A 27,117-nucleotide genomic window follows, 5' to 3' on the forward strand; every position below is an offset into this window, starting at 1 on the left:
TTGGAACCAGACTGCCTGGGCTTGAATCCCAGCTTATCACTTAGTAACCAGTATGACCACTGTCTATCAAATGTGGATAACCCTACCTTATAGGTTTGTTATGAAGATTACATAAGCTGATACATGTGAAGTTCCCAGAATAATACCTGGCACATAGTAAACATTTAGTAAATATTAGTTATTATTAGCTACAACAAAATATTTGTTCTTATGTAGCATCATTGCAATTTCTTCATAATGGTTCAGCATTTTCAGTAAGATAAAGGTCAAATTACCTTGAATAAATTATGCACATCCATACAATGGAATATTATATAACCATTTAAAGATGAGATGGATCTACATATACTGACCAGAGAGTTATTAATGATATTTTTTAGATGGTAATTTGCAGTTCCACAATTATATAAGAATTTAATGTTTAAAAACTGTGTTATATAAAGACATGTCTTTGTAAACTTTAGAAAATATTGGAAAAAGTATATACCTTAGATGAATGGATGGAAAAGAAACTTGAGCCTTTGAACTTCCTATTTTATATGATTTTAAAAGTGGGATTATTGAAAAAACACACTTTTTATGCATTTCAATATTTTTAAAATATTAGAACAAAACTTTCTTTACTTGTGTTGGATAGACATTCTAATTAAAGTCTGTGCACTTACAGCTTTTAGAAAAAAACAGATTTCTAAGAGTAAAGGTAATGCAGGTAATGAGTCAGGAGACAAAATAATATCTTCTTTGTGTTGATGGATGAAAAAGAATTATGCCCACTTGCACACAGGTGTACACTGGTGTGTGCACACAGCGTTAACATGACTGCGTTACTCGGGAGAAATGACAGGAATTCTCACAAGGTAAAATGAAGAAAAATAAGGCAAAAGAGACAGTATAGGAGAAATATGTGTACATACATATATTCCTAGAGTATAGAGTGGTGGTTTTCACATTTGAATAATAGTTGCAAAATAAATAATAATGTATTCACTAACATTTGAGTGCTCACTGGGTGCTAAGCAGTGTTCTAAGTGCTTATAGTATTATTTTACTGTTACATTTGCTTGTGAATTTATATGCCCAGAAAGTGTGTGGAATAGTTTACATATTTTCACATATTTGTGGTTGAGTGTACAATCCCTGATCTGTCAGTCTACCACAAGCCTACTGAAAAAACAATGAGCTCTGGAGTTATTTTAAAAGGTAGGTTATTTTTCTCATTTCTGATATTCTTAATTCCCTTGAAAAGTTCTACTTGCTGCATAAAACCAAGAACCCTGATTTGCATATCTTTGTGGTTGGTTGCTCTAAAGCCAATATTTAAATTTCTTTGAGGTCTCTTTTAGTGCCTGGTATCACAGGATGAAGATCTTGTCAGGAGGGTGAATATATATGTGGCTCTTGGTCTTGTGCATTTTGGGACGAAGGAATTCCCCTTTGAATTGCCTGCTCCCCTGAAGCCCCTGGAGCCTCTGGCTCAAGCAGCGCAGTCGGTCTGTGCAGTGTCTCTGACGTCACCAGTGTATGCATAAGCCCTGCTATTGTCTTACTGCTATAACAGGGCTGGGGATTGCAGTATCCGCTGTTGCTGCTGATCCCAGTCTTGCCCCTGCTGCTACCTAGTCCTGCCTCCCTGCATCCCAGAAGAGCCACGTCGGCCTGCCTTTCCGTGTTGGATTTTCCAAAACAGCTCTTCGGTTTTTGGTGCTGTAGGAGACCTTGCTTTTCAGTCACACGGGAGAACACTGAAGCTTGTAAGAGGAGAATCTGGCAGCTGGACACAGCTTGGACTGCATTGTCTGTCTTCATGACCTCTGCTGTGTAGCAGCTCATCTCTCCACTCTCACACGTACACTCCTCGATTTTTCTTCCTTCCTTTTTCTCCTTTCTTCTAATTTTTAAAAGCAGCCTCTGGAGCCAGCCATGTTTGGCACTGAATCTTCATGTAAGTAAATGGATCTCACTTTGCTGTTTAGAAATCTGTTTGCTGTCATGGTTTCATTGGCTTGGAGTTCATATCACTTTGCCTTAGGTCATTAACAGCTTTTGTATTTTGGCTCTAATTACAAAGAAATTGGTCTCAGGGAAGGGACTCCCCCTTATCTGGGTTATTCATCCTTAAGGCCAGGGATGTCAGTGTGGTCAAAACCAGGCCTCCAAGAGGGAGGGGAGGAAGACAGGAATCCAGGCAGCCTCCCCAGAACGTGTTAATTGATGGGATCAAGTCTGTCACTGATCTATTGTTGTGGGTTCTATAATGGTCCTTAAACCCTAAAATAGATACTGGAGGATCTGAGATGATAGTGTTTATTAAAAAGGAAAAAAGGGCTTACATTTTTTATCTAAAAGGAGAATGGGGGTATCATTATATCCTCTTCTTCCATATTTTTACAGAAACATAGGAGTAGATATTATATGTAGATTTAAAGAATAAGAAATAAGCTTTATTTTTAAAGATGGATTTTTTTCTTCTTTTTTTTTGTTTTTTTTTACACAATGGCTTCAATTTTGATATGCTGGCTAGTGCCACAGTCCAGCAGCATTGTATCTGTCTTAAAACTTATACAGTGAAATTGCTTTGGTGCAGAGCAGGCCCTGCACAAGGGGCTGGGCTGGATGGCACTTGTAGACAGCTAAAACGGGTATTTGAAAAATGATGACGAGCCTAAGTAATGAGGATTATTTAATGCTGGATGTAGAGTAGTATAACCTGTCGATGCAGTTATACAGGCTCTGCAGAATATTTTGTCATTATCCATAAGCAAAGGTGACAGTTAAGAATTTCTAAAGAGACTCAACCTGCTGACCTAGAACATTAAACATTGGCAAGACACTATCTTTGTGGGGAGAGGGGGTTAGGGTAGGAATTTAGGAAACACATTTCTTATGAATATATAATCCAACCTTTTCTTTCTGATCTCAGGTGATCAGTGTGACTATTTGTGCATAGCTGATGATTATTCCAGAATAGTAGTATTTCAAGAGAGCTAATAATCTTCAGTTCTTTTGTTTCTTGATTGGCTTTTTTAAAGGGTGGATTATTTTTGTTGTCTTACCTAGAGGCTTCCCATTTCTGAAATTACCACACTGCATTATCAACGTCAAGATAGAATAACAATGAGATGTAATGTCTCATTCAGCATGTGACAATTTTATTTTCTAATAATTTAAAAATGTTTTTTGAATTCACTTAATGATACATTTGGAATTTTTGTCACCCAAGAAATAGAAACAGGTTATTTAGTGGCAAAGACCTTCCAGTTTCATTTCAGTCATGGAATTTTGTTTATGTAGGAACCTAAATATAGATAGAACTATTTATCTACTAAAGAAAAATTAGTCTTATTACTTTGTTTAGCTGAAAATGGAAGTTGAAACTCAGTGTGGGACTCTTTGGGTTCTTGGCATAGGGACTCTAACATTGTGTGGCCAGGTTTACCAAGCAGACATGTTGACTTTCTTGATCATTAAACCTGATCTTTTGATAATATCACACATGTGCTATGTGCTGTGTTTGAAAACTGCTGCTTGCTTTTGGTCTCCATAGCTACCAAATTACTGCACAGGTAGAATACCATTCAGAAGACAGAACATCATCATGTAGGTTTTGGGCATTTTTTGACTTTACTGAGTATTAACTTTTGGTTCCTGCTTGTCCCTAGAAGACCATAGATAGATTTGTACTGTCAGTGGTTGTAAAGTGTTGAGAATGGACTGCTTTCTTTAAATAAGGGGATTCCTTAAATCTGTACTCAGAGTTAAGACAATTGTATTTTCTTTGTGTTTTGAGGCATAGCTTTTCTAGACCTATAATGTCCATCTTTTGGAGGCTATTTTATAGGCTGAGACTATCTATATTTGGAATATTCTGAAAAATAGTCGCATTAAAAGTTCTAATTAGTTCAGAAGGGATCTTCCAAACCACCTAGGATATTCTTACTAAACTTTTACAATAAATACTTGTTTAGCCATCTACTCGATGTACAGTGCTGTGCTAGATCCTGGAAAGGTCTGTTTTTTTTCTAACGTATTCTGATTTCATGATTCTTATCCTTGATTTCTGGTTACAGTACTTTACTTGTATTGGATGCTTTTACTTTTTAAATTGAGGTATGGTTTACATACGATAAAATGCGTAAGTCAAAGTGTGTAGCTCATTGAATTTTTGCCTATGTTTACACCTATGCAACCACTACCCAGTTTGAGATGCAGAACATTTCTGTTACTCCAGAAAGTTTCCTTGTGATGACCCTTCCCAGTCAATTTTACTTCTCCTCCTCACCAAAAGGTAATCACTATTCTGAATTCTTCTGACATAGTCACTTGTACATGACTCTTTAAAATTTTCTTTCTCTCCTCCTTGCTGTTTGCTTATAAGAGAAGGAAATGTCAATAGAAATGTCCATGTCTTCATTTTCGAGTACTGGATTAATTAAGTTGACTTTTTGTTTCAGACCTTTGAAGTCAGGAATTTGAGGTAACCTGGGTATCACATTATAACATGTTTTGTCTCACTGAAAATAGTATTGCTTAATTTAAATGCCAAAGAAGCACCTGCCTCTTCCACACACACACACACACACACATACATACACAAAAGAGCCTTAAAAATGACAAAAAAATTTACCTGGAAGAGTAGACCCTTGTTTATCAAAGTTAAAACTTACATAGTTATAGCAACAAAATTAATAAATGCTTTGTCTGACCTCATTTCAGTGAATACCTTCTTTTTAAAAATTATTTATTTATTTATTTATTTATTTAGGCTGTGTTGGGTCTTTGTTGCTGCACGTGGGCTTTCTTTAGTTGTGGCGAGCGGGGGCTACTGTTCATTGCAGTGCACGGGTTTCTCACTGTGGTGGCTTCTCTTGTTGCAGAGCATGGGCTCTAGGCGTGCGGGCTGCAGTAGTTGTGGCACTTGGGCTCAGTAGTTGTGGCTCGTGAGCTCTACAGTGCAGACTCAGTAGTTGTGGTGCACGGGCTTAGTTGCTCCACGGCATGTGGGACCTTCCTGGACCAGGGCTTGAACCCGCGTGCCCTGCATTGGCAGGTGGATTTTTAACCACTGCGCCACCAGGGAAGGCCCAGTGAATATCTGCTTAATTCACTTTAGTGAATAACTCCAACAGTGCCAGTCACATTTTTTCTCACTTAGTGTATCTGAATCTCCCATAGTTGTGTAAATTGGGCACAATCTATTTTCAGCCCACTTTTAAATGGAAGTGTTTTGTGTTATGTGTAGATTAATCATTAGTACAAAGCAGGGAGTATAGCTTCTGTAACTCTGTTACCATCTTGATATATTTCAACGAGCTTTTCCTTTACTGAAATTTCCCATGTCTAAAAATGGGAGTAGTAAGTCTGCTGTTTATCTGCTTTGAGGAAATGCAGTTTTAGTCTGTGATCAAAATAATTTAGATTTAAGAAGAAAGTATTAAAATTAAAGTTTTGTGAGGGGAGTGGTCTTTAAAATGCATATTTTAGGTACTTGACTTAATGATAGTTTATATTTTAAAATTGATAAATTGAATTCTATAAAAATTTTTCATTTCCTCTTAAAATTTTATAAATGGAGAAAAAGTTCATCTTTTCTTTTTGTGGAGTACGGAACACTGGTTTTGTACTGCATCCTTCCTCATAAAGCCAGTTATTCCAAAGAGTAAATACTTCAAGTACATGGGCATTTATTCAATTAGCGTTTATCTAGCTTGGTCCTCCTCCTGTTTCCCCTCCTATGTTTAACTTTTTCAGGCCTCAAGGGTACCATTTAAGATGTGCTGTGGTGGGAATTGTGCCCTGGTCTAACAAATTAATGTGTCTTCCTAAAGCACCTACCTCATTAGTCCAGTGAAGAGAGCAACATCTTATCTTTTCAGAAAGTGTGCCCTTGGGGCAAATCGTGTCATTTAATCCCTCCTCTCAACATTTTGTTATAGTCGTGATATATTAGAGAGAACATCTAGTGTTATCTCGAAAGGGAGAAAGAAATCACCGAAGTCCGAACAGAGCAGTAGTATTTTGTGAGCTTAGTGGTGATGGGGAAATGGTGGACCTGTGTGTCAGAGTGTCAGTTCTCTTTAGCTCTGGTGTGGCTGGCCCACAAGTCTTCCCTGCCATTCTCTGCATGCCCACATCACCTCCAGTAGGCAGCTAGATGCTGGAAAGGATTTGGGGTACGGGTGATGCCCCTTGCAGTTTTCTTTGATGGGCACCAAAAGTGCAGCTGTTGCTTTTTTTTTAAATAAATGTATTTATTTTTCTGCGTTGGGTCTTTGTTGCTGCACGAGGACTTTCTCTAGTTGCAGTGAGCGGGGGCTACTCTTCGTTGTGGTGCGCAGGCTTCTTACTGCAGTGGCTCTCTTGTTGCGGAGCACGGGCTCTAGGCACGTGGGCTTCAGCAGTTGTGGCATGTGGGCTCAGTAGTTGTGGCTCATGGGATCTAGAGCACAGGCTCAGTAGTTGTGGTGCACGGGCTTAGTTGCTCTGCGGCATGTGGGATCTTCCCAGACTAGGGCTGGAACCTGTGTCCCCTGCTTTGGCAGGCAGATTCTTTTTTTTTTTTTTTTAAAGAGTCTGTGCTATTTTTTTTTTTTTTTTTTTTTTGCTGCGTTGGGTCTTCGTTGCTGTGCGCGGGCTTTCTCTAGCTGTGGGCAAGCGGGGGCTACTCTTTGTTGCAGTGCGCGGGCTTCTCACTGCAGTGGCTTCTCTTGTTGCGGAGCATGGGCTCTAGGTGCATGGACTTCATTAGTTGTAGCACGCGGGCTCAGTAGTTGTGGCTCACAGGCTCTAGAGCACAGGCTCAGTAGTTGTAGCTCACGGGCTTAGTTGCTCCATGGCATGTGGGATCTTCCCGGACCAGGGCTCGAACCCTTGTCCTCTGTGTTGGCAGGCGGATTTTTACTGCGCCACCAGGGAAGCTCTGGCAGGCAGATTCTTAACCACTGTGCCACCAGGGACGTCCCAACAGCTGTTGCTTTTTATTTTCATTACTGATGAATGCATTAATTTGGAACTGACAGCTTCTCAGTTTTAATAGTGAGTATGGTACCATGTTTCTAAGAACAATGTAATTATCTCAAATTTTGAGCCATTATGTGGGAGATAGTAAAATGAATATACCCTAGCAATATTAGGTCACCAAGAAACTGTATAATTAATTGGGCATCTCTTTGATAGAGAAATAAATGAGTCACACTCCCTTTTTATGTGCATTTCAGGGCCATTCTTGACAACCAATCATATGTGAGATTAAACTTAGGTCTGTTGTTTTGGTGTAATTTTTGTGAGTTGGTTGAGATGTTAACAGCAACTGTGGTCATTCAAAAAATGGCTATTCAGGGCTTCCCTGGTGGCGCAGTGGTTGGGAGTCCGCCTGCCGATGTAGGGGACATGGGTTCGCGCCCTGGTCTGGGAGGATCCCGCGTGCCGCGGAGCGGCTGGGCCCGTGAGTCATGGCCGCTGAGCCTGCGCGTCCGGAGCCTGTGCTCCGCAACGGGAGAGGCCACAGCAGTGAGAGGCCCACGTGCTGCAAAAAAAAAAAAAAAAAAAAAAAAAATGGCTATTCACAACTGGACTATTTTGCAATATAAGCCCTAGTTCTTGTTAAATAATTGTATGAGACTGCTGTTTTTGCTGTCATATGTATGTTTGACATTTTAGTACTATATCTCCCCCGCTTTATTAGTTTTTGTCATGTGAAACTAGGTAATTTAGAAACAGCCATTTTCCTTTCCTATGTCTTTAATCTGACTGTTAGTATTTAGCTGTATTGAATTTTAGATGCTTTCATCTTACTTAAAATACAAATACTTAAATATACACCCAAAAACTTACCTGTAATTCTGCACTCAGAACATTGAATAAAAGAAAAAATATTATTACATGACTTTAGATAAATAGAAACCACAGACTGCTAAAGTCACAAATAAGGAAAAATAATTATAGATCACTGGGATTTACACTGGGACATGGTCATACAGGAGGCTGGGAAGTTAAAGCTCATATAACACTTTTGACTTATATAACTGTATTATTGTCTTTTCTTTCCTTCTGACAATGTGAGTTCTGATGTGAAATTTCCTTTTGGGTTTCTTGCCTGTTAACGGTTGACATCATATTTTTTAGTATCAAGGGAATATTTTAAACTAAATAAAGATAGGAATTTTTTTCCTTCTGGGTATTTATATACTAATTCTACTAGTCCAGAAATGGAATAAAAATACCCAGTGGTTATTTTAAAATCCTCAGATTATTTATTTTCACTTGAGTATTGGTTTCCCTAATTGTTAGTTTGGTTTGTTCAGCAGAAATTACACATGAGTTTTCAGTGATCTGTTGTTTTCATTGTCACAATGGACCAGATTTATATCCTGTATAAACTGTGGGGAGTCTATGGGGAAAAATTACCATATATGGAAACTTTCCTTATAGAATCCCCATGGAGTTACACAGGATGTGAATAGAATTGTTATGGATTCTGAGTTGCAAAAGTCACTGATAATGTGTATTTTGAACATTAATAGTAGTTATCACATTAAATTATGTTCAAATACTGTTAAATTTCCAATACAAGACCATATGGAACACAAGGATATGAATTGTATGGTCATTTTTTTTTTTTTTTTTTTTTTTTTTTTTTTTTTTTGCGGTATGCGGGCCTCTCACTGTTGTGGCCTCTCCCGTTGCGGAGCACAGGCTCCGGATGCGCAGGCCCAGCGGCCATGGCTCACGGGCCCAGCCGCTCCGCGGCATATGGGATCCTCCCAGACCGGGGCACGAACCCGTATCCCCTGCATCGGCAGGCGGACTCTCAACCACTGCGCCACCAGGGAGGCCCTGTATGGTCATTTTTAAATTGTTTTACGAAGCGTATTTATATCCCACCATTTTTTCCCTAATAAGTGTAAAACATTCATTAACACGCTTATTAGTGTGTCTTTAATTAGAAAATGCCAGTTTTGAATTATTTAAAAGTCCTGTAATGTAGTCACATTTGCTGTGCTGGAGTAGTAAATTGTAATATTTTCTCTATAGAGATTTTGTTTTATTAATAATGGATTCAGATAACTGTGAACTGAAGGACCAAGATATAGTTTAATACATGTTGTAGAAATGGCAGCAACCACGTACCAGATACAGTGACTAAGTGCAGAGACTCTGGTGCTTGATTGCCTGGATGCAAATCACGGCTTTACCACGTTCTACCAGGGTTTGGCCATCTACCATCTAAGCTCTTGGGGCCCAAAATGTGGCTTATCCCATGACCTTTTGATGTTAGGGGAATCTGCCTTTTTGGGCCAGGACATCTGCATCAGGGTAAGGCTTATCAAGGGTCACTGTGGAGATTAGACTCTGGCAGTGGGAAAGACTGGCTGAAGAAAGGGAAATCTCACTTCCTAAGACTGGGTGGAAGTTCCATCATGGGGATCTTTGAAGGGACCCCGGAAGAAATCTGAAGGGAGGAGACTGCATGAAACTGATGAAATAGGTCAGGATTGGCAAATGCCCAGCATATTTCTCACTACTGGTCATCCCTGTGGCAGACATCACTAACTGGTCACAGAACTTCTGTAGAATTGCCTTAAGCCATAAAGAGTTGAAATGTTTTCCTCTTAAAACACTTATCTGTGCAAGTGTTTTCCACATTAGTGTGAACAATAATCACATGAGTAAATATTTAAATAAACTTGAAAACAATTATTGAATTAAGAAAAAATTAGGAATCTTAAGTGTTCCATCAATATCCCTTTTTATATAAAATAAACATACCATTCTGTGTTACATTGTGATTCTCAGTAATATCAAAATAATTCAGAGCTGCTACTCTCATTTTTTTTTTTTGATTTTTTTTTTCTTTATTTTTTTGGCCGCGTCGGGTCTTAGTTGTGGCATGCGGGATCTTTCGTTGCATCGCACAGGCTTCTCTCTAGTTGTGGTGCTCGGGCTTCTCTTTCTAGTTGTGGCGTGTGGATTTTCTCTCTCGAGTTGTGTCACGCGGGCTTAGTTGCCCCGTGGCATGTGGGATCTTAGTTCCCCGACCAGGGATCAAACCGGTGTCCCCTGCATTGACAGACGGATTCTTTACCACTGGACCTCCAGGGAAGTCCCCGCTACTCTCTTTTGAATGAAATTTACACCAATTGAAGACATATCCCCAGAGTGTAGCAGCATACCTAACATATACACTAAGCACTCATTCTTTGAAATTTGAATCTGCTGTGGCTTAAAGTAATATTGAAAATATGATGTGTGGGCTTTATAGGGGATTGATACTCAGTTTAATTAAATTTTCCAGGCTAAGGAGTTTATCACACATAACTGGCATATATCAGAAATATGTCAGTGGACAACTCTTACCTGTCACCCTTCAGGCAGGAGTAGGTGACAATTTGGACTTTTATTATTAAGCCCAAATTTGTTAGAGGTAAACTGCCATTTACTGATACTTTGCTATGTACTGTTAACTTGACTACATCTCATCTAAGTTCACTTATCATTTTTTTAAGATATTTAAGTAAAAATAACGAGGAATTATAATCATCAGTTCATTTATAGCACGAAAACCGAGAATTGTTTCTTTGCCCATCCTGATATAATTTTAGGAATGAGAAAAATTGTGCTCCATTTCTTTGTGAGAATTTCAGACTAAGACTCAGGCTTATTGGCATGCTTTGGGGAACAGTGAGTCTGCTTGGGATGCGTACAGATTAGGAAACTGCAGTGGCTCCATTAGAGTATTGTTTACTACTTCCTTTATCCACGGCTACTTCTAGAACACCTAGGCTTAGCAGGAGGCTTTGGTAGGGTTTGGCCTGGTGATACGCATGGATAGTCCACGCATGGGCTTGACTCGAGTCTGGAATTTCTTACCTGAAACTTTCCTAGATTTGTTTTAGTATAATGGTGTTTCAGTTGTCTATTGCTATATAAGAAACTACCCCAAAATATAGTAACTTAAAATAAGCATTTATTATTATATTTCACAGTTCTGCAGATTGACTGATTGACTGGAGCCACTGGTGGTTCTTATATAGAGTCTCTAATGTGGTTGCAGTCAGATATCTCCTGGGCTGCAGTCATCTAAAGGCTCATCTGAGCTGGAGGGCCAGGATAGCTCTCCCACATGGGTATCAGTTGAGGCTGGCTGTTGACTTGAGGCTCAGCTGAGGTTGTAGGCAGGAATGCCTCTTCTTGGTTTCTCTATGAGGTTCAAGCTTCTCACATCATGGTGCTAGGTTCTCAGAGGAAGCATCCTGTGACATAGCATCCAAGAGACCTAGGAGGAAGCTGCAAGGTTTCTTATGACCTGGTCTTGGAAGTCTTAGAAGTCACTTCCACCATATTATATTGGCCAAGGAAGTCACTAAGATGAGCCCAGATTCAAAGGGAAGGGAATTGGACTCCTCTTGGTGAGGGAGTGGCAAGAGTGCATTGTAGAAGAGCAAGTAGAATGGAAAATATCTTAGTGTCCATCTTTGGAAAATACGCTTTGTCACAAGTTGTTTCCAAACCCTACTCCATGAAGTTGGTGCTTCAGGGATTTGTAAATCAGCGGTCTGCAAACTTCTTCTGTAAAGAGCCAGATAGTGAATATTTTAAACTTGTGGCCCATTCAGTCTCTCTTGCAGCTACTCAACTCTGCCATTGTAGCACAAAAGCAGCCATAGACAAATGAGTGTGGCTGTGTTCCAATAAACCTTTATTTATGGATGTGGAAATTCGAATTTTATATAATTTTCACATGTCAAAAAATATTCTTCTTGTTTTGTTGTTGTTGTTTTTTTTCAACTCTTTTAGAATGTAACAAAACATTCTTTGATCAAGGGCTATACAAAACCAGGTGGTAGGCAGGCTTTAGCCCATGCGCCTTAGTTTGCTGACCCCTGCTCTTAATATTTGATTTGAATTTCATTTTTAATTGCTAAAAAACCTAAAAGAAAAACAGATACATTCATATATTAAAAATAACTAATTTTGATATGTGGGGAACTACTGATAGATGAACTTAGATTCTCATTGGTTGACTTTATTATTAAATATTATAAATTTGAACTTATAAATGTATGTCAGTTTTACATATTGGGCTCTGGCATAATATTCTGTTTGAAAAAAGGTTGTGTTAAAAATGACTGAAAAAAATAGAACAAAGAAACAAAATCACAGGACATTTGAAGGCTTAATTTCTAGTCTGTTCTCAGAATAATACTAGGTAAGACAGACTATGGAAAACTTCTGTTTGATTCAATTTCACAAATATTTATGGAATGTAGAGGAATAGCATGTGATAAGAGATAAGAGGGCAAAAAGCTTTCAAAAAATTTAAAGTTCAACTGGATATGGGGGGTGAGTCAGTGAGAGGAGAACAGAGAGGGTTATGATATTAAAACGATATGTTTCTCTTTCAGTTAAAGCAGTGTAAATGAGATTATTTTTGACACAGGTGCCCATGAATCAAAGAAAAAATTGGATGTCTTTGGAATTGGCATTATATAATAGGCAGAATATGACAAGGGAAGCCAACTTTTTCTTTAAATAATTTTATTGGAGAGCAATATACATATGATAAAATTATCCATTTTTAAAAGTATATCCATTTAAAATGTACAGTTTGATGAATTTTGGCAAATGTGTACTATGTGTAACCATCATTATCAGTACAATCAAGATATAGAACATATCCATCACCCCACAAAATTACCTTGTGCCACTTTGCAGTGAATCTCCATGTTTCTAGAATTTCATATAAATGGGATCATACAATGTATACTTGTTTCATTCAGCATAATGTTTTCAGTCACGTTGTTGTGGCTAGTGGTAGTTCATTTCTTTTTATTACTGAGTAGTAGAAAAAATACATAGTTGGCTCAGCCATTTGCCTGTTGATACTGAGTTGTTTCCTGTTTTTGGTTCTTATGAACAAAGCTGATGTAATTACTCATGTTTAATTCTCTGTGTGGACATATGTTTTCATTTTTCTTGGGTAAGGACCTAGAAATGCAATTGTTGAGAAATTGCCAAGCTGTTTTCCAAACCGGTTATACTTTTTTGCATTCCCATCAGCAATGTGTGGGAGTTCAGTTGCTTTTTATCTTGTCAGCACTTGATATTGTCAGTCTCTTTAATTTTAGCTAATCTAATGAGTGTGTAGTGGTATATTGTGATTTTAACTTACACTTCCCTCATCAGCAAAGATGTTGAACATCTTTTCACGTGCTTATTGACCATTGGTATATCTTCACCGATGAAGTGTCTGTTCAAATACTTTGACTTATAATTGAATTTTAAGAGTTCTTTTTATATTTTGATACAATCTTTTTAAAGACATATATCTTGATAATATTTTCTTATAATCTGTAGCTTTTTGTTTTCTTAATGATGTTAAATTTTTAATTTTCATAAAATACAGTTTTTCAGTGTCTTGTGTCCTATATAAATTTTTTTCCTAACCTAAGGTCGTAAAGGTTTTTCTCCTAAACATTTTACATGTTTTGCTTCTGTGTGTACTATGATCCATTTTCAGTAAATTTTTGTGTATAGTGTGGGGTAATGATGGACATTTATTTTTTTTCCGCCAAAATTCAGTTGTTCCAGCACCATTTCTTTTATTTATTTATTTATTTTTTAATTTTTATTTTTTTGTGGTACGCGGGCCTCTCACTGTTGTGGCCTCTCCCGTTGCGGAGCACAGGCGCCGGATGCGCAGCCTCAGCGGCCATGGCTCACGGGCCCAGCCGCTCCGCGGCATGTGGGATCTTCCCGGACCGGGGCACGAACCCGTGTCCCCTGCATCGGCAGGCGGACTCTCAACCACTGCGCCACCAGGGAAGCCCCCAGCACCATTTCTTGAAAAGACAATCCTTTCCCCATTGAATTGGCAACTTTATCAAAAATCAATTGTCTCTCTATTTTATTCCAGAGATCTCTGTGTTTATGCTTAGGCCATGGTATTCAATTGTCTCTCTATTTTATTCCAGAGATCTCTGTGTTTATGCTTAGGCCATGGTATTCAATTGTCTCTCTATTTTATTCCAGAGATCTCTGTGTTTATCCTTAGGCCATGGTATTCAATTGTCTCTCTATTTTATTCCAGAGATCTCTGTGTTTATGCTTAGGCCATGGTATTCAATTGTCTCTCTATTTTATTCCAGAGATCTCTGTGTTTATCCTTAGGCCATGGTATTCAATTGTCTCTCTATTTTATTCCAGAGATCTCTGTGTTTATCCTTAGGCCATGGTATTCAATTGTCTCTCTATTTTATTCCAGAGATCTCTGTGTTTATCCTTAGGCCATGGTATTACAGTCTTGATTGCTACAGATTTATGATTCCTTTTGAAATCAAGTAGTGTAAGCACTGCAGTTCTGTTCTTTTTCAAAATTGTTTTGGCTATACTTGATTCTTTCATACCCATGGAAAATTTAAAATTTGCTTGTCAATTTCTACAAAAAGTCCTACTGGTATTTTGATTGAGAGTGTTTAATCTATAAAGCAGTTTGGGGGGAGTTGATGGTTTAACAATTTTGAGTCTTCCAATGCATGAACATGGTATATCCGTTCTTTCATTTAAGTCTTCTTTAGTTTCTCCCAGCAATGGTAAAATGAGTTATGAAATTAAAAGAATAGTTGGGGTTTCTTTTTTTCACTGATAAAAGAATACTTATCTGGAGTAGAGTAACTTACCTCACCCACTGAATATTTGTTTCTAGGGAAAGTATAGTAAAGTGTAAAAGTTGGTGGTATTAGTAAAATCTCATTAATTCAAATTTGGAAGACTTGCTTGAACTTGTAAAAAGTCTTAAATAGCCTGAAAAATGAGACTTTACTAAACAAATGTTGTCATGTAGAAGTCTTTGGGGAGATATATTTTAACAAATAGATAAGCAGAGTTTGTATATTTATGTAAAATGCTATTTTTACAGCCCTTAAAACATTTGCTTTCTCAACATGATAAACTACTTCTTTCTTCCTCTTGTTTGTTATCTTAGGAAATCACTTTCTTATATTTTAGAAGTAAATTTACTCCAGTTTTTGCCTAAATATTCACATTTCTTTAATTAGAAGGATCTGAACTTACAAATTTTTATATTTTGAAACAGGATCCCTCTTCTTATGAAACTGGTCCTATAGTCCTACTGGGTTACCAGCCTTTTTAAGAGTCTATTAAATCTATTGATCCTTATGATTTCAAGAGATTTTAAGCCAACCTCTCTCTAAAAATACATTCAGGATGGCATTTGTCACCTTTAAAAATTAAATCGAATTTGAATTGACTATTTTTTTAAGAATGTTTTCTAATTATTTGACACTAGTTGTGATAATTTCCAAAGTCTTCAAACTTCATGAAGCCAGATTTGATAGAGATTGAATTGACCTGACATAGCATATTATGTATATGCACTATAAATATGAATCAGTAAACATTTATCTAATGCCTAAAGCAACTAACATCAAATCCCCCCACCCTTGTTTTAAGCAGATTATAAAACAGCAGTCCTGTAATAACCCCCAGTTAACTAATGTAGTGTTTTGAAAACTATGGGGATGAATATACTTAATGGATTATGAGTTCATCTGTACTGACTTTCTCACCCTTTTTCTGAGTTGGTTCCAGGTAGCCCTACTATATTAGTTATTTTTGGTGTAAGTATATAGCACAATGCTTCAGAACCGGGGAGTTGAGACAGACAAGGGGGCCTACTTTTACTCGGTAGCTGTGAGCATCTTATCTCAGCCTTAGTTTGTTCATCTGTAAAATGGGTATAATAGGTAACCTCATGAGATTCTTATAATTCTTAAGTGAAATAGGTAGGTAGGGGGACAAGCCCTTAATGGTGCATAAGCAATCAATAGTTTAATTATTTTTAAAGTTTTCCATACCAGAAATACTACATAGTGTGTGTATATTGGTTATGAGATGGAGTATAATTGAGGGTAGAAATGGCAGCATCAGATGTATACAAATTGAAAAAAAAATAATTTTAAATGAAAAAGTTATTATTTGGTCCCTGCCATCTGGCAGCCTACATTCTCAGGGGATAGGATGAATGAAATATATATAAAATTCATGCATGTATACTTTATTTTGATATTGATTTGTAAAAACGTTTTCACACATATACAGTTACCTAAGATAAGTGTTCTTGCTTCTCTTTATATCCACAGTCTCCTCGCTTCTGGTATCATTCTCATGGGTTTCTGTAATAGTCACCTTAACTTGTCTTCTTAGCTCCCCTTCCACCACGCCTAGGTGATTTTTTTGCCTCTTTAAAAAAACTGAGATATAATTAACATACTATAAAATGCACAGATATTGTCTTCTATTCTATTAGTTTTGACAATTTTACCTGCACCTATAAGCACCACCCAAGTAAGATATAGAGCATTTCTCATCACTTCAGAAAGTTCTCTTGTGCCTTTTCCAAATGGCTTCCCTCATCACTAGGCAGTCATTTTCTGATTTTTCTGATTTAAGATTAGTTTTGCCTTGGAGTTAATGTATGTGGAATTACACAATTTGTATTCTTTTATGTCAGCTAGCTTGCTGATCACGTTTTCCAATGGCCAACAGCTGTTCAAAAGCTCAATGACTCTGATTTTTGAACTAAATATAAACTTTTTGCCCAGGTGTTTAAAGCTAGCCACCACACGGCTGCCACTTTCCTCTCCTGGCTTAACTCCCACTACTACTCTGTATTTATTACTTGCTTTTTCCTGAGTGCCTTCTCTCATGCAAGGCCTTCTATTTGGATCTTACCTCTATTTCCAGCTATTCAAATCTTAACCATTTTCTAACTCTTTGAAGTTCCTCTCAGGTATCAGTTACTCTGTGGATTTTCCTGGTTCTCCTAATGTGATGGTTCTCAAGCACTTTTTTTTTTTTTTTTGAATCATCATCCCATGGTCATCATCATAGAAACCTCTTTTGCACACAGAACAATTATCCTCAACTTTTCCAACATCATCCTTCTCCTGTCCCCTGCCCCTCTAATCACTGCTCCCTACCAAAACGCATCCCACATTTTTGAATACCCTGTTGCACTTTTTAACGAAGGGTGCATGGTTCCTGGTTTACATGCTCTGGAATCTGACTTTTGAGGCTGAAATTCTCATTCTGCCCACTGTATGACCTTGGGTAGATTAACTAACTTCTCTGCACCTCAGTTTCTTCCTCTGTAAAATGGGCATACGTATCGCATACTATATCATGGGCTGTTGTGAGTTTTTAAATGAAATTAAATGCTTATTACTTAGTAAAGACTCAATAAATGTTACCTATTATTATTAGGTATTATCATATTGGAGTCTTATGTTATTGCTTTATACTTCCAATTACATTGCATTTTCCCTGTGACTTGGGTGTATTCATCTTAGTGGCTATCAAACTAAACAATAATAGTAATTTGTCCATTTAATGATGTGTTGGGAGATTTATTTAAAGACAGAATATTAGTGGTTCTGGGTTTTGTGCTTAATTCACCTAACACCTGTATTTATTTAATCTCATGTTTCAGAGTGTCTTGCTTATTAAAGTAAACACAATAATGTCAGTATCCTTCTCTTTATTAAGGAAAATGTGAATGGAATTCATACCTTTGTAGTAGTACCATATTTTATCTTATCTCAAGCTTGATATTTAAGGAGAATCTTTTAAATACAAATAATCATTCCCTAATTTTTCTGATTTATATGTTTGTAGTTTTGTTTGTTAGATTTTCTTAAAGTCATGCATATCTGTAGTTCTTTTTTTTTTAAAGCTTCATGATACTTTGATATAGATGCTGCAGCATGCTTTGCATTGCTTAACCTCCATTTAAGTGGATTAGTGGCATTTGATAAACTTTTTTCTTTTCTTTTTTTTTTTTTTGTCTGCATTGGGTCTTTGTTGCTGTGCGCAGGCTTCCTCTAGTTACAGCAAGCAGGGACTACTCTTTTTTGCGGTGTGTGGGCTTCTCATTGCGGTGGCTTCTCTTGTTGCAGAACACGGGCTATAGGCGCACGGGCCTCAGTAGTTGTGGCTCGCAGGCTCTAGTGCAGGCTCAGTAGTTGTGGCGCACGGGCTTAGTTGCTCCACGGCATGTAGGATCTTCCTGGACCAGGGCTCGAACCCGTGTCCTCTACATTGGCAGGTGGATTCTTAACCACTGTGCCACCAAGGAAGTCCCTTGATAAACTTCTTGATGCTTAATTGGAATACACAGAATTATCACTACTTAAGTAGGAATAGTAGGGAAATAAAAGACCTATGAGTTTACTCTTGGGTTTATTTCTTTTAGGTTTTATACTAGCATGTATCAGAGATGTTTTTGTTTGTGTAAGGGGGAACAGACAGCAGCATTACTACTCTCTGCAGTATTTGTGCGTATCATGAAAGACTTTTACTGTGCTGTTGCAACATGCCTTGCTTCCCTTCAGGCTTTCACTAAGCAAATACAATCTTACATTTGATTTCATGCAGAGGATTGGAGAGTTGGGTTTTCTAGATATAAAATACCCAGGTCCCTGAGTCTTTGGGTCTTCATCGGCTGGGTATTCATCAGCTGCACACCTGACTATCATCCATTTGTTTTTAGTATTAAATTGACCTTTTCCAGGCTCTCTTGTTGAGGAAGTTGGAGTCTGCATAACACCAGCTGTGTGTGGTGTCAGAATGGAACAATAATTCAGGGATACAGAGTATGCCTCGCCTTTGTTTCCTGAAATTGTGCATTGATTCCTTTTGTCAGTAGAATATTTCAAATGAATGAAAGCAACATTTTCTATTTTTAGTTATTGGGGGAGGGGTATTTGCTTTAAAAAGCAAATAATCTGTCTGAAAATTCAAATTTTATTCAGTACGTCTAATTTGCTTAAAGTAAAACACACATATGTAGGAGAAATTTTAACTGTCTTCAATGTCATGGTTGTCAGACCCTTTCTCTTCACAGCAACTTGATTATTTAAAGTTATTTTTTAGGCTTTTTCATTTTTAATAAAGGAAATATCTCCATTCTAACTACTGCCAGCACAAGAACAGTTTTTTTTCACAAATATTTTCAGGAATTTTTCTATCTGACATTTTAAAGTAGATAAAAGTGGATTATGTTTATGGAGTTAATATTTCCTTTCCTTTGGCATTGAATGTACTGTAATTTGTAGCTTCCAAAAATTAGGGTTAGTCTAGTTTTTTTTTCTTCCCCTGAGTACATTCTTTGTAGAATAGATAACCCTCAAAGAATTTGTTAGTTCAGGATCTAATATGAATCAGTAAATATTTTCTGCTAACTATTATGGACAACCAGATGATTGGGAGTTCTTGAGAAGCATACAAAGAAATATATAGCTTTATGTGTACTTTATAAATCATTCTGGAGATTTCTTAGGATATTGGCATTAAAAGCCTGAGGTACTGATTTTTCTTTTTCTGACCTGGACTGCATTTGTGGAGGACCCAGGCTGACAAGTAAAATAGTTCCTTGCTGTTTAATAAATCTTGCTGGGAGTTGTTTATTATGGTTTGGGAAGCTCATTCCATGCATTAAGACTTGACTTTCCTGTGTTTTCTTAGAACTCCTCGCTCCTGAAATACTAAAATTTCTGCTTTGCCTTCCATGCGGCTGAGCCACCTCCCTATTAGTGACCCATCCTCTTTGGTAGTCAGCTCACGTTAGCAATGATTGGATGTCAGGCCAAATGATGCAGCATATTTTATTTTATCATTTTTGTTGTGTAGGACCCCCCAAAACATCATGTCTAGAATAAGGGACAATATGACATGTATAGTGAATCAGTAGAACTGGATAGGAAATTCCTCAGTATTTTACTCATTGAGCTGACTGGACTTCTATTTAATTTTTTGCTTTTGGAAATTAGTAGTAGAAATAAGGCTAAGTAACAGCTGTACTAGGCTTTATACTCTTAGTTTCCTTCCCAGTCACTATGAAAATGAGGCGTGATCATTTAAGCTGCCTTTTCAGAGAACCCATTTTGTATTTTGAAAAAGTAGTTGCATAATAATAAAATGCCCCACATGTGTTGGAAAAACCACAACTGCTCGAATCTCCCAATCCAATCTTCAGTTTAAAATCCTGTCCTAGGGGTAGAAGTAGGTGTGGTAACAATGTCAGACTTTTTTTTTTTCCATGCCATTTTTCAGCAGTTCAGCCTAAAGGTCCATTATACTCTTACAAAATTCAGGAGGTCACTTCATAATAACCAAATTTAAAAGCTGATGGTTGGAGCCAGCATTCTGTCTCTAGGATCGCTGGCAGTATAAGCAGAGAGAGCAGCTCTGCCCTGAACAGTTGCCATGGAAGCCACACGGGCAGCCAGAGCAATTGCCTGTGCCATGTTTTGTGAGGCAGCCTTTCCCTTAAACATTGGTATTTTATGCTGGTGATTAGAAGAATTTGGCATTTGGGAGCAAGGCCCTGTGACCTTGTATTTTTTATGAAAATGCACAGCATTGAAGTTTTATGTTATGCCCTTAATATACAGTCCTACCACAAAAGCTTCCTGAGGAGAGCCAATTTCAGGCTGAAGAGGAAAAGATTTTATGATGCTATTTAAACTGAGCAAGGCTCTCAAATGTAATGGATTAGAATGAGGTGGAAAACAGACAAGCCTATGGTAAGACGGATCCAAAAAGGTTGATCCTAGCCTCTGACCATCACCTCTTGCATAGACTGGACCCAAGTCACCAATAGAGATTTCCTTTTGGTCAAGATAATTGAAGTGCTTTGATCTTTTCAAATTCTCCTGTTGGAGATGGAGGGAATATTTTATTCAGTTTTCATGAAACTATTAAAATTATCTGTTACATGTTCAGCACACTGTGCTGCACTTAAAGTTTAAACAAAAAAAATTTTTTTTATTGTTCTTATGTTCCCTAAGGGCTTTTACTACTAGCCTCCTTCTGAAATGTGTAAGGGAGGGATCAAATGACACTTCTTTTAATTAATTATATAGCAAATAGCATAATAGTGAATTTCATGAAATTATTTCTAGATAGAGTTGAATCTGATATCTGACATTATAGTTTAGCTAATCACTTCCCAGCATTTAAACTGTCTAGCCAGTGGTAAATGGATGCTTTGAGAAATAATTTTCTGTAGTAGGCTTCTGGGGAATGTTAGTGTTAGTCTGTATAGGAACAAGAGTGACCCCAGACTGCATTGAAATAGTTGTTTCAGATACTTGTGCTCAGCATGTGGAGATGTTGAGGGTAGTTTTTAAAGTAAAAACTCGTAGTGCCTTTTGTTCTTTAAGGGGGATGTTGGAGGAAGGAGGAAGCTAGACTTTTTATCACTACAGCCTTAAGTGAAAAATACCTTATAGATGTTGGATGCTAGAAAGGTAGTCTAATGTGACAGCTTTTTTTTTTTTTTTTTCCTGCGGTATGCGGGCCTCTCACTTTTGTGGCCTCTCCCGTTGCGGAGCACAGGCTCTGGACGCGCAGGCTCAGTGGCCATGGCTCACGGGCCCAGCCGCTCCGCGGCATGTGGGATCCTCCCGGACCGGGGCACAAACCCGTGTCCCCTGCATCGGCAGGCGGACTCTCAACCACTGCACCACCAGGGAAGCCCGTGACAGCTTTTTAAAGGGATAGTTGTAGGTAGATATAATGTGATAACTGTTCTGTAATTTGCCTGGAGTCCTCTTCATTGCTAATGATCATTCCTAAGCCAATTGGAAAGGAGTCCCAGTTTACTAAGGAGACCACAGTGAATGGCCAGAATTGAGCAGTTCCTACTGCTAAGAAGCTTTTGTTCACTTCGGTTCCTGCAGTAACCAGTGCTGGTCAGTTTTAGTCCTCCTTACAATTAAGAGTTTCCTCCAGTGAGTATTGATTGATACCTAATGACATTCCTCAAGGCTAGGGTGAGAGCTACTTTTAAAACATGAAACCACTTTAATCTTTTTAGTGTACCTCTAAAATAACATATTGTTTCTTGAGCACACCAAAGTTCATTTTCATTGTAGACATCTTAAATAATACAAATAATGAGAAAAGGGAGAGAGAAGAGAAAGAAGGCCCTGAGCTTTGGAGCCAAATGGACTTGGGATTGAATCTGGTTCTGCCCTTTACTGGGCAAGTGATCTTTGGTCATCTTATAATCTTTCAATAGAGAGCAACACCCAGCCCATGCTGAAAGGGTTAATGAGATAGTATATATAAATACCTTAAAACAATGCTCCACATATAGTAAGTGTTGAGTATAAATATGCATAAACATGTATTGAATACTTGTAGGTTGGTGTATTGAGGGATTTACAATATAGATAGATCTATATAAAGGTGTGTATGTGTGTAAATTCTAGTGAACGTCTTCAGCTGTGTCTTTAAAGCAGAGTGCCCTGCTCAGTAAGTGGTAGGTTTTATGATTATTCATAACATCCCAAATCCTCTCCCTTGGTGATAACTTCTCTTTATTTGTTTTTAACATAAAATAGTCTTTGAGTGATATATCTGTAAAAGGATATCACTTTCTATATACTACTTTGCAATCTACTTTTTTTCATTTAACACTATTTTATAAATATTTTGCACAATGCCAAATTTAACAGCCATAGATTTTTTTTACATTTATTTATTTATTTAAAAATTTTTTATTGGAGTATGTAATGTTGTGTTAGTTTCAGGTGTATAGCAAAGTGAATGTTATACATATACATATATCTACTCTTTTTTAGATTCTAGCCATAGATTATTTTGCTGTAGGTTGAAACATTTTAAAACTAATCCTTTACTAATGTTAAGTTTTGTTTGTTTTTGTTTTCATTTTATCTCCTATAAACATGTGTAGTAAACATTCTTGTGGTTAAATCTTTGCACATAATGATGCTTTTTTCCTTAGGATAAATTCCTAGAAGGTAGAATTAAAGGACAAAAGGCATGCAAGAATTTAAAATACTTAGTTCCTATTACTAGATTACCCCGGGAATTTGTACTCCTTTGGTATATATTTTACAAACGTATTTGTGTAAACTCAGAAGTTATAAGGTTATGGAAGGATGCAGTAATATCATTTACTTTCTCTCTTTTGTATAAGAAAAAGCTTTTAATTTTATTTTTTTAAATTTATAATTTTTGTGTAAAAGAAAGGTGGCTGCAGTGAATCCCTTCTCCCTATTCTGCACCTGTGCAGGTCCCAGCAGGGTGGCTGGGGCTCTGGGTTAGGCTGTGATCTTGGTGTGTCTGGTTTGAGCTCAGTTTGCTACAGTTGGCCCACCTCTTTATAGTCATAGACCATACTGTCTATCCTAGCCAGTCATCCTGCAAAACTTGGACAGCAGTCCCAAGGGAAAGAATCTGTTGTGGGAGCTAGAAGAGCCCAAGAAGCTTCATTAGTAACATGCTTGCTCATGAAAAGAGTTCTTTTTAAGAAATTCAGACACTATCAATTGGTAAGAATGTATTTATGCTATGAACAATAAATGACACACTTAAATTGAGCAAGTTGCATCATAATAAGTCTCTAGGGAGTGGTCATTGTTATTTTAAAGATTGGAGTCTTAATCTGCTGATCCAGTTCATTTCTTTGCCAGTGGATCCAGATGTATCTGTTTGTCACTATGGAGTATTGACAGGTGCCAGTTTTTTTTTTGGAAACCATCACTGGTAGGGAGAGTTCCTGATATATTTAGACTTCCATATTTGCATTTAATATAGCCTATGCAATAATATCATTGCCAAAACATCTATAATTAACTCTGAATTAATCTAGTGTCTTGAACAATATTTTTCTTGCTTTATTCTATAAAACCTAGTTCATGGAATTACACACACACACACACACACACACACACACACACACACACACACCATCAAACCTTACCATTCACTGGTTTGGGTTTTATTTTTTTTCCTTCTCTTCTTCCCTCCTCTCTCCACTATGTACTCCACCCCTTTTCTTTGGATTGAGTTAGAGTTACCTTCAGTACAAGATACTTCCTGAAAATTCAAGGATTTCTCTAGGGAAGTCTTTAAGGACTGTATCTGCTTTGTGGTGTGAAGCCTCTGAACATGAGCAAGAAAGCCTGGGTGATGTGTGTGCAAATGTATTAGCTGTTTTCTATTTAAAGGGCTTAGAAATGTGTCATTCTGAAATACAGCATTGGATTTTTACTGCATATTCATTTTTTCTTTGCTGAGGATAAATGTAATTTTGATAGGTAAGCAAGCAGATTGGTTATTCGTTGCAAATTCTGCTGTTGCTGGAGTGATCTGCTTTTCTCCTCCGGTGAAGCCTAGAGACGTTTATGTGCCAAGGAATCATGTTACAGTAACTAAATTAGCAAGAGCTATGAGACAGTGGTATGGATACTTTTAGAGAACTGATATTAGCAAAGAATGAAGGTCTGAAAAGCAGTTGCTACTTTAATTGCAACTTTTAATTCATTAATCAAGAATTTAATGCTTGATTAATGCTTGGTGCTAACTGGAATGTGTCCCTCTTTTCCATACATTTTCTCCTATGTTATTTCTCTTGCATTATTACTGTGTATCCATATATATTGTCTTTTAATAAGATCAGTTTTCTCACATATAAATTCCCCTTCTGTCTGCATACCTATGTTCCTCTTTTCCTAAAATAGCTGTATAGGTTATTTCAGCACAGCATATTTTGCCTTAAAGAAAAATAAGAAAGTCCTTTTCCCTAAACTGCATGCTCATACTTGTGGTAAGCAGAATAATGACCTCCAAAGATGTCCACGTCCTAATCCCTGGAACCTGCATATATATAATACTGAATGGCAATGGAAAATTAAGGTATCAGTTGGAACTAAGGTTTTTAATGAGCTGACTATAAAATACAGAGATTATCCTGAATTATCTAGGTGGTCCCAGTGTACTCACAAAAGGTCCTTTAATGTGGAAGGGGGAGGTAGAAGAAGAGCCCAGAGTAATGCAATGTGAGAAGAACTCAACCTGCTGTTGCTGGCTTCGAAGTTGGAGGAAGAGGGCTGTGAGCCAAGGAATGTGGGTGGCCATATGTAACCTTCCAGAAAGATTTTTGTGTAGTAAATGCATGCATATATTTCTCATCCTTTTATTTTGTACAAATGGGAGCCTTTTAATCTATACTTTTATATTCCTTGAGTTATTGATTTTAGATCAGGTGTTGAAAAGATATTGTAGAAACTATCATTTAGATCAATTATATATTTTTAAAAAAACAGCTTCCTAGTATTCCTTTATATGGCTGTACAACAGTTTATTTAAATAGTCCTCTATTGATGGACTATTAGGTTGTTTTCAGTTTTGGCTGTTACACGTTGTCTTAAACCTTTGAGGCTGCTATAACAAAATATCATAGTGTGGGTGGCTTATGGACAGCAGAAATTTATTTCTCACAGTTCTGAAGGCTGGGAAGTCCAAGATCAAGGCACTAGCATGGTTGGATTCCAGTCAGGGCCTGCTTCCTGGTTCTTGCTGTGTCCTCACATGGCAGAAGGACAGGGGAGCTCTTTGGGGTGTCCTTGGGGTTAGGATTTAACATGTGAATTTTGGAGGTACATAGACATTCAGCTACAGCACAAGTCTTTGTGAACATGCATAAGTATATTTTCAACATAAATTCCTAAAAATGGAGTGTATGGAGAAGTTTATGATTTTAAAATTTTGATGGTTATTGCCAATTTACTTTCCAAAGAGGCTATCCAAAGTATACTCTGTTTTATAGCCTCTGTCTGGGCTAGAGTGTACCTTGATTTTTAGTCACAGTGAAATGGAAAGAGCAAAACGCTAAAAGACAGAGATCAGACAGACTGTCCCTCTCTTTACTCCCAATTAAACACAATGTCAAACACTGTTTCCTGATTTCCAGGCTTCAGTTATGCAGATGATCTGGGTCTTAGAGCCAGTGTGGTTCCTTTGGCAGTGATGAGAATGGGACAGCAGTTGGGGTGCCCATGTCCTGCAGCCTAGTTCCTGTGGAATGACTGTGTAACTCTAGCAGGGGAAGGAAGGTGGTCTGATGTCCAACCTTGTCTTTTCCCTTACTTGGGATACTGATGCACTCAGAAACACAATATTTAGCTAGTGTGCATGATTCCTGAGTATAGTTCTGTTTTGGAAATACGCAGCCTGTTTCTAGAAGGGGCACAAGACTTTGGCATATTAATTTTTCAATGACAGATAAGATGTTTGCCTCATGAGCTGGAAAAATCATGTAGCATTTGAAGGGGCCCTGGACGTGGGTTACAGGACATTTTCTTCCAAGAGTCTTCCATAAGACATCATCAGCAGTAATGTATGAAAATACCTGCTCACTTCACTTTCATCAAGTTAGTCTGAACAAACTTTAAAAAATGACAATTCTACCACTCCCTAGCTCTGTGATGTTAGGATGATTACATAGTTTTCTCACCTATAAAATGAAGATAATAGTACATAGGAAGCATGATCAATTTTTACAGTTACTATTACTCTTTGTCAACCTGATGAGTGAAAATAATCTCATTTAACTGTTTCTTTAATTATTAATGAGGTTGAACATTGTTAAATATGTATAAAAATTTTTATTGATGTATAATTGCTTATTTTATATTAAGAAGGTTAATTGATTTTCCTGCCATCTAGTTTTCAAATAAACTTTTCCAGTTTGTCATTTATCTTTTGTCTTTATTCATGACATTCTTCTCTCATGCAGATATTTCAAATATTTATGTAGTCAGATTTTTTTGTGTTGTTTTGTTTATAGCTTTTTCTTTGTGTCTTGCCTACAAAGGCCTTCCCCTCTACAAGATGTTTAAAAAATTATTAAAACCTCCCATATTTCCTTCTAGAACTTTTACACTTTTTTTTTTACTTTTCAATCTTTGATCCACCAATAGATTTTTTTCTCTTTTCAAGGAAAAATTTATGCAATTAAATAGTAGAATGAGATTTGGCATAATCTTTAGGGTCGTTATGTTAAATATAATATTTTAACAGAGTGGTACTGCTCAGTATATATTCTTTCATTAACGATGATAATAAATAATTGTTTTTTTACTTTTGAAGTTTTCAGTATAACTATTTAGGGGTGGGATAAGTAGTGTTTTGGACCATAATTGCAATGCAAAACAAATCACCTTATTGTTTTAAAATTATCATAGTAATCGATAAAGAATTAGGCATTCAGGAATGAGTTATATTTGA

General features: G+C 37.2%; 1 protein-coding gene across 5 annotated transcripts in view; it reads left to right on the forward strand.

Moving 5' to 3' along the window:
- Positions 1 to 27,117, forward strand: part of ST7 (suppression of tumorigenicity 7) — a 263,462-nt gene that overhangs the window by 58,809 nt on the left and 177,536 nt on the right. Inside the window, exon 1 of one of the 5 annotated variants that reach the window (XM_082631964.1) lies at positions 1,611 to 1,942. The exons of the other annotated variants lie outside the window; for them this stretch is intronic. Coding sequence (XP_082488090.1) covers positions 1,921 to 1,942 — 22 coding nt within the window. The 5' untranslated portion in view covers positions 1,611 to 1,920. Of the gene's footprint in view, positions 1 to 1,610; positions 1,943 to 27,117 lie in introns of those variants that run through there. 5 annotated transcript variants of the gene reach the window in all.

This window comes from Mesoplodon mirus (assembly GCF_964341445.2).
Source record: "Mesoplodon mirus genome assembly, chromosome: 9".
NCBI classification, from domain to species: Eukaryota; Metazoa; Chordata; class Mammalia; order Artiodactyla; family Ziphiidae; genus Mesoplodon; species Mesoplodon mirus.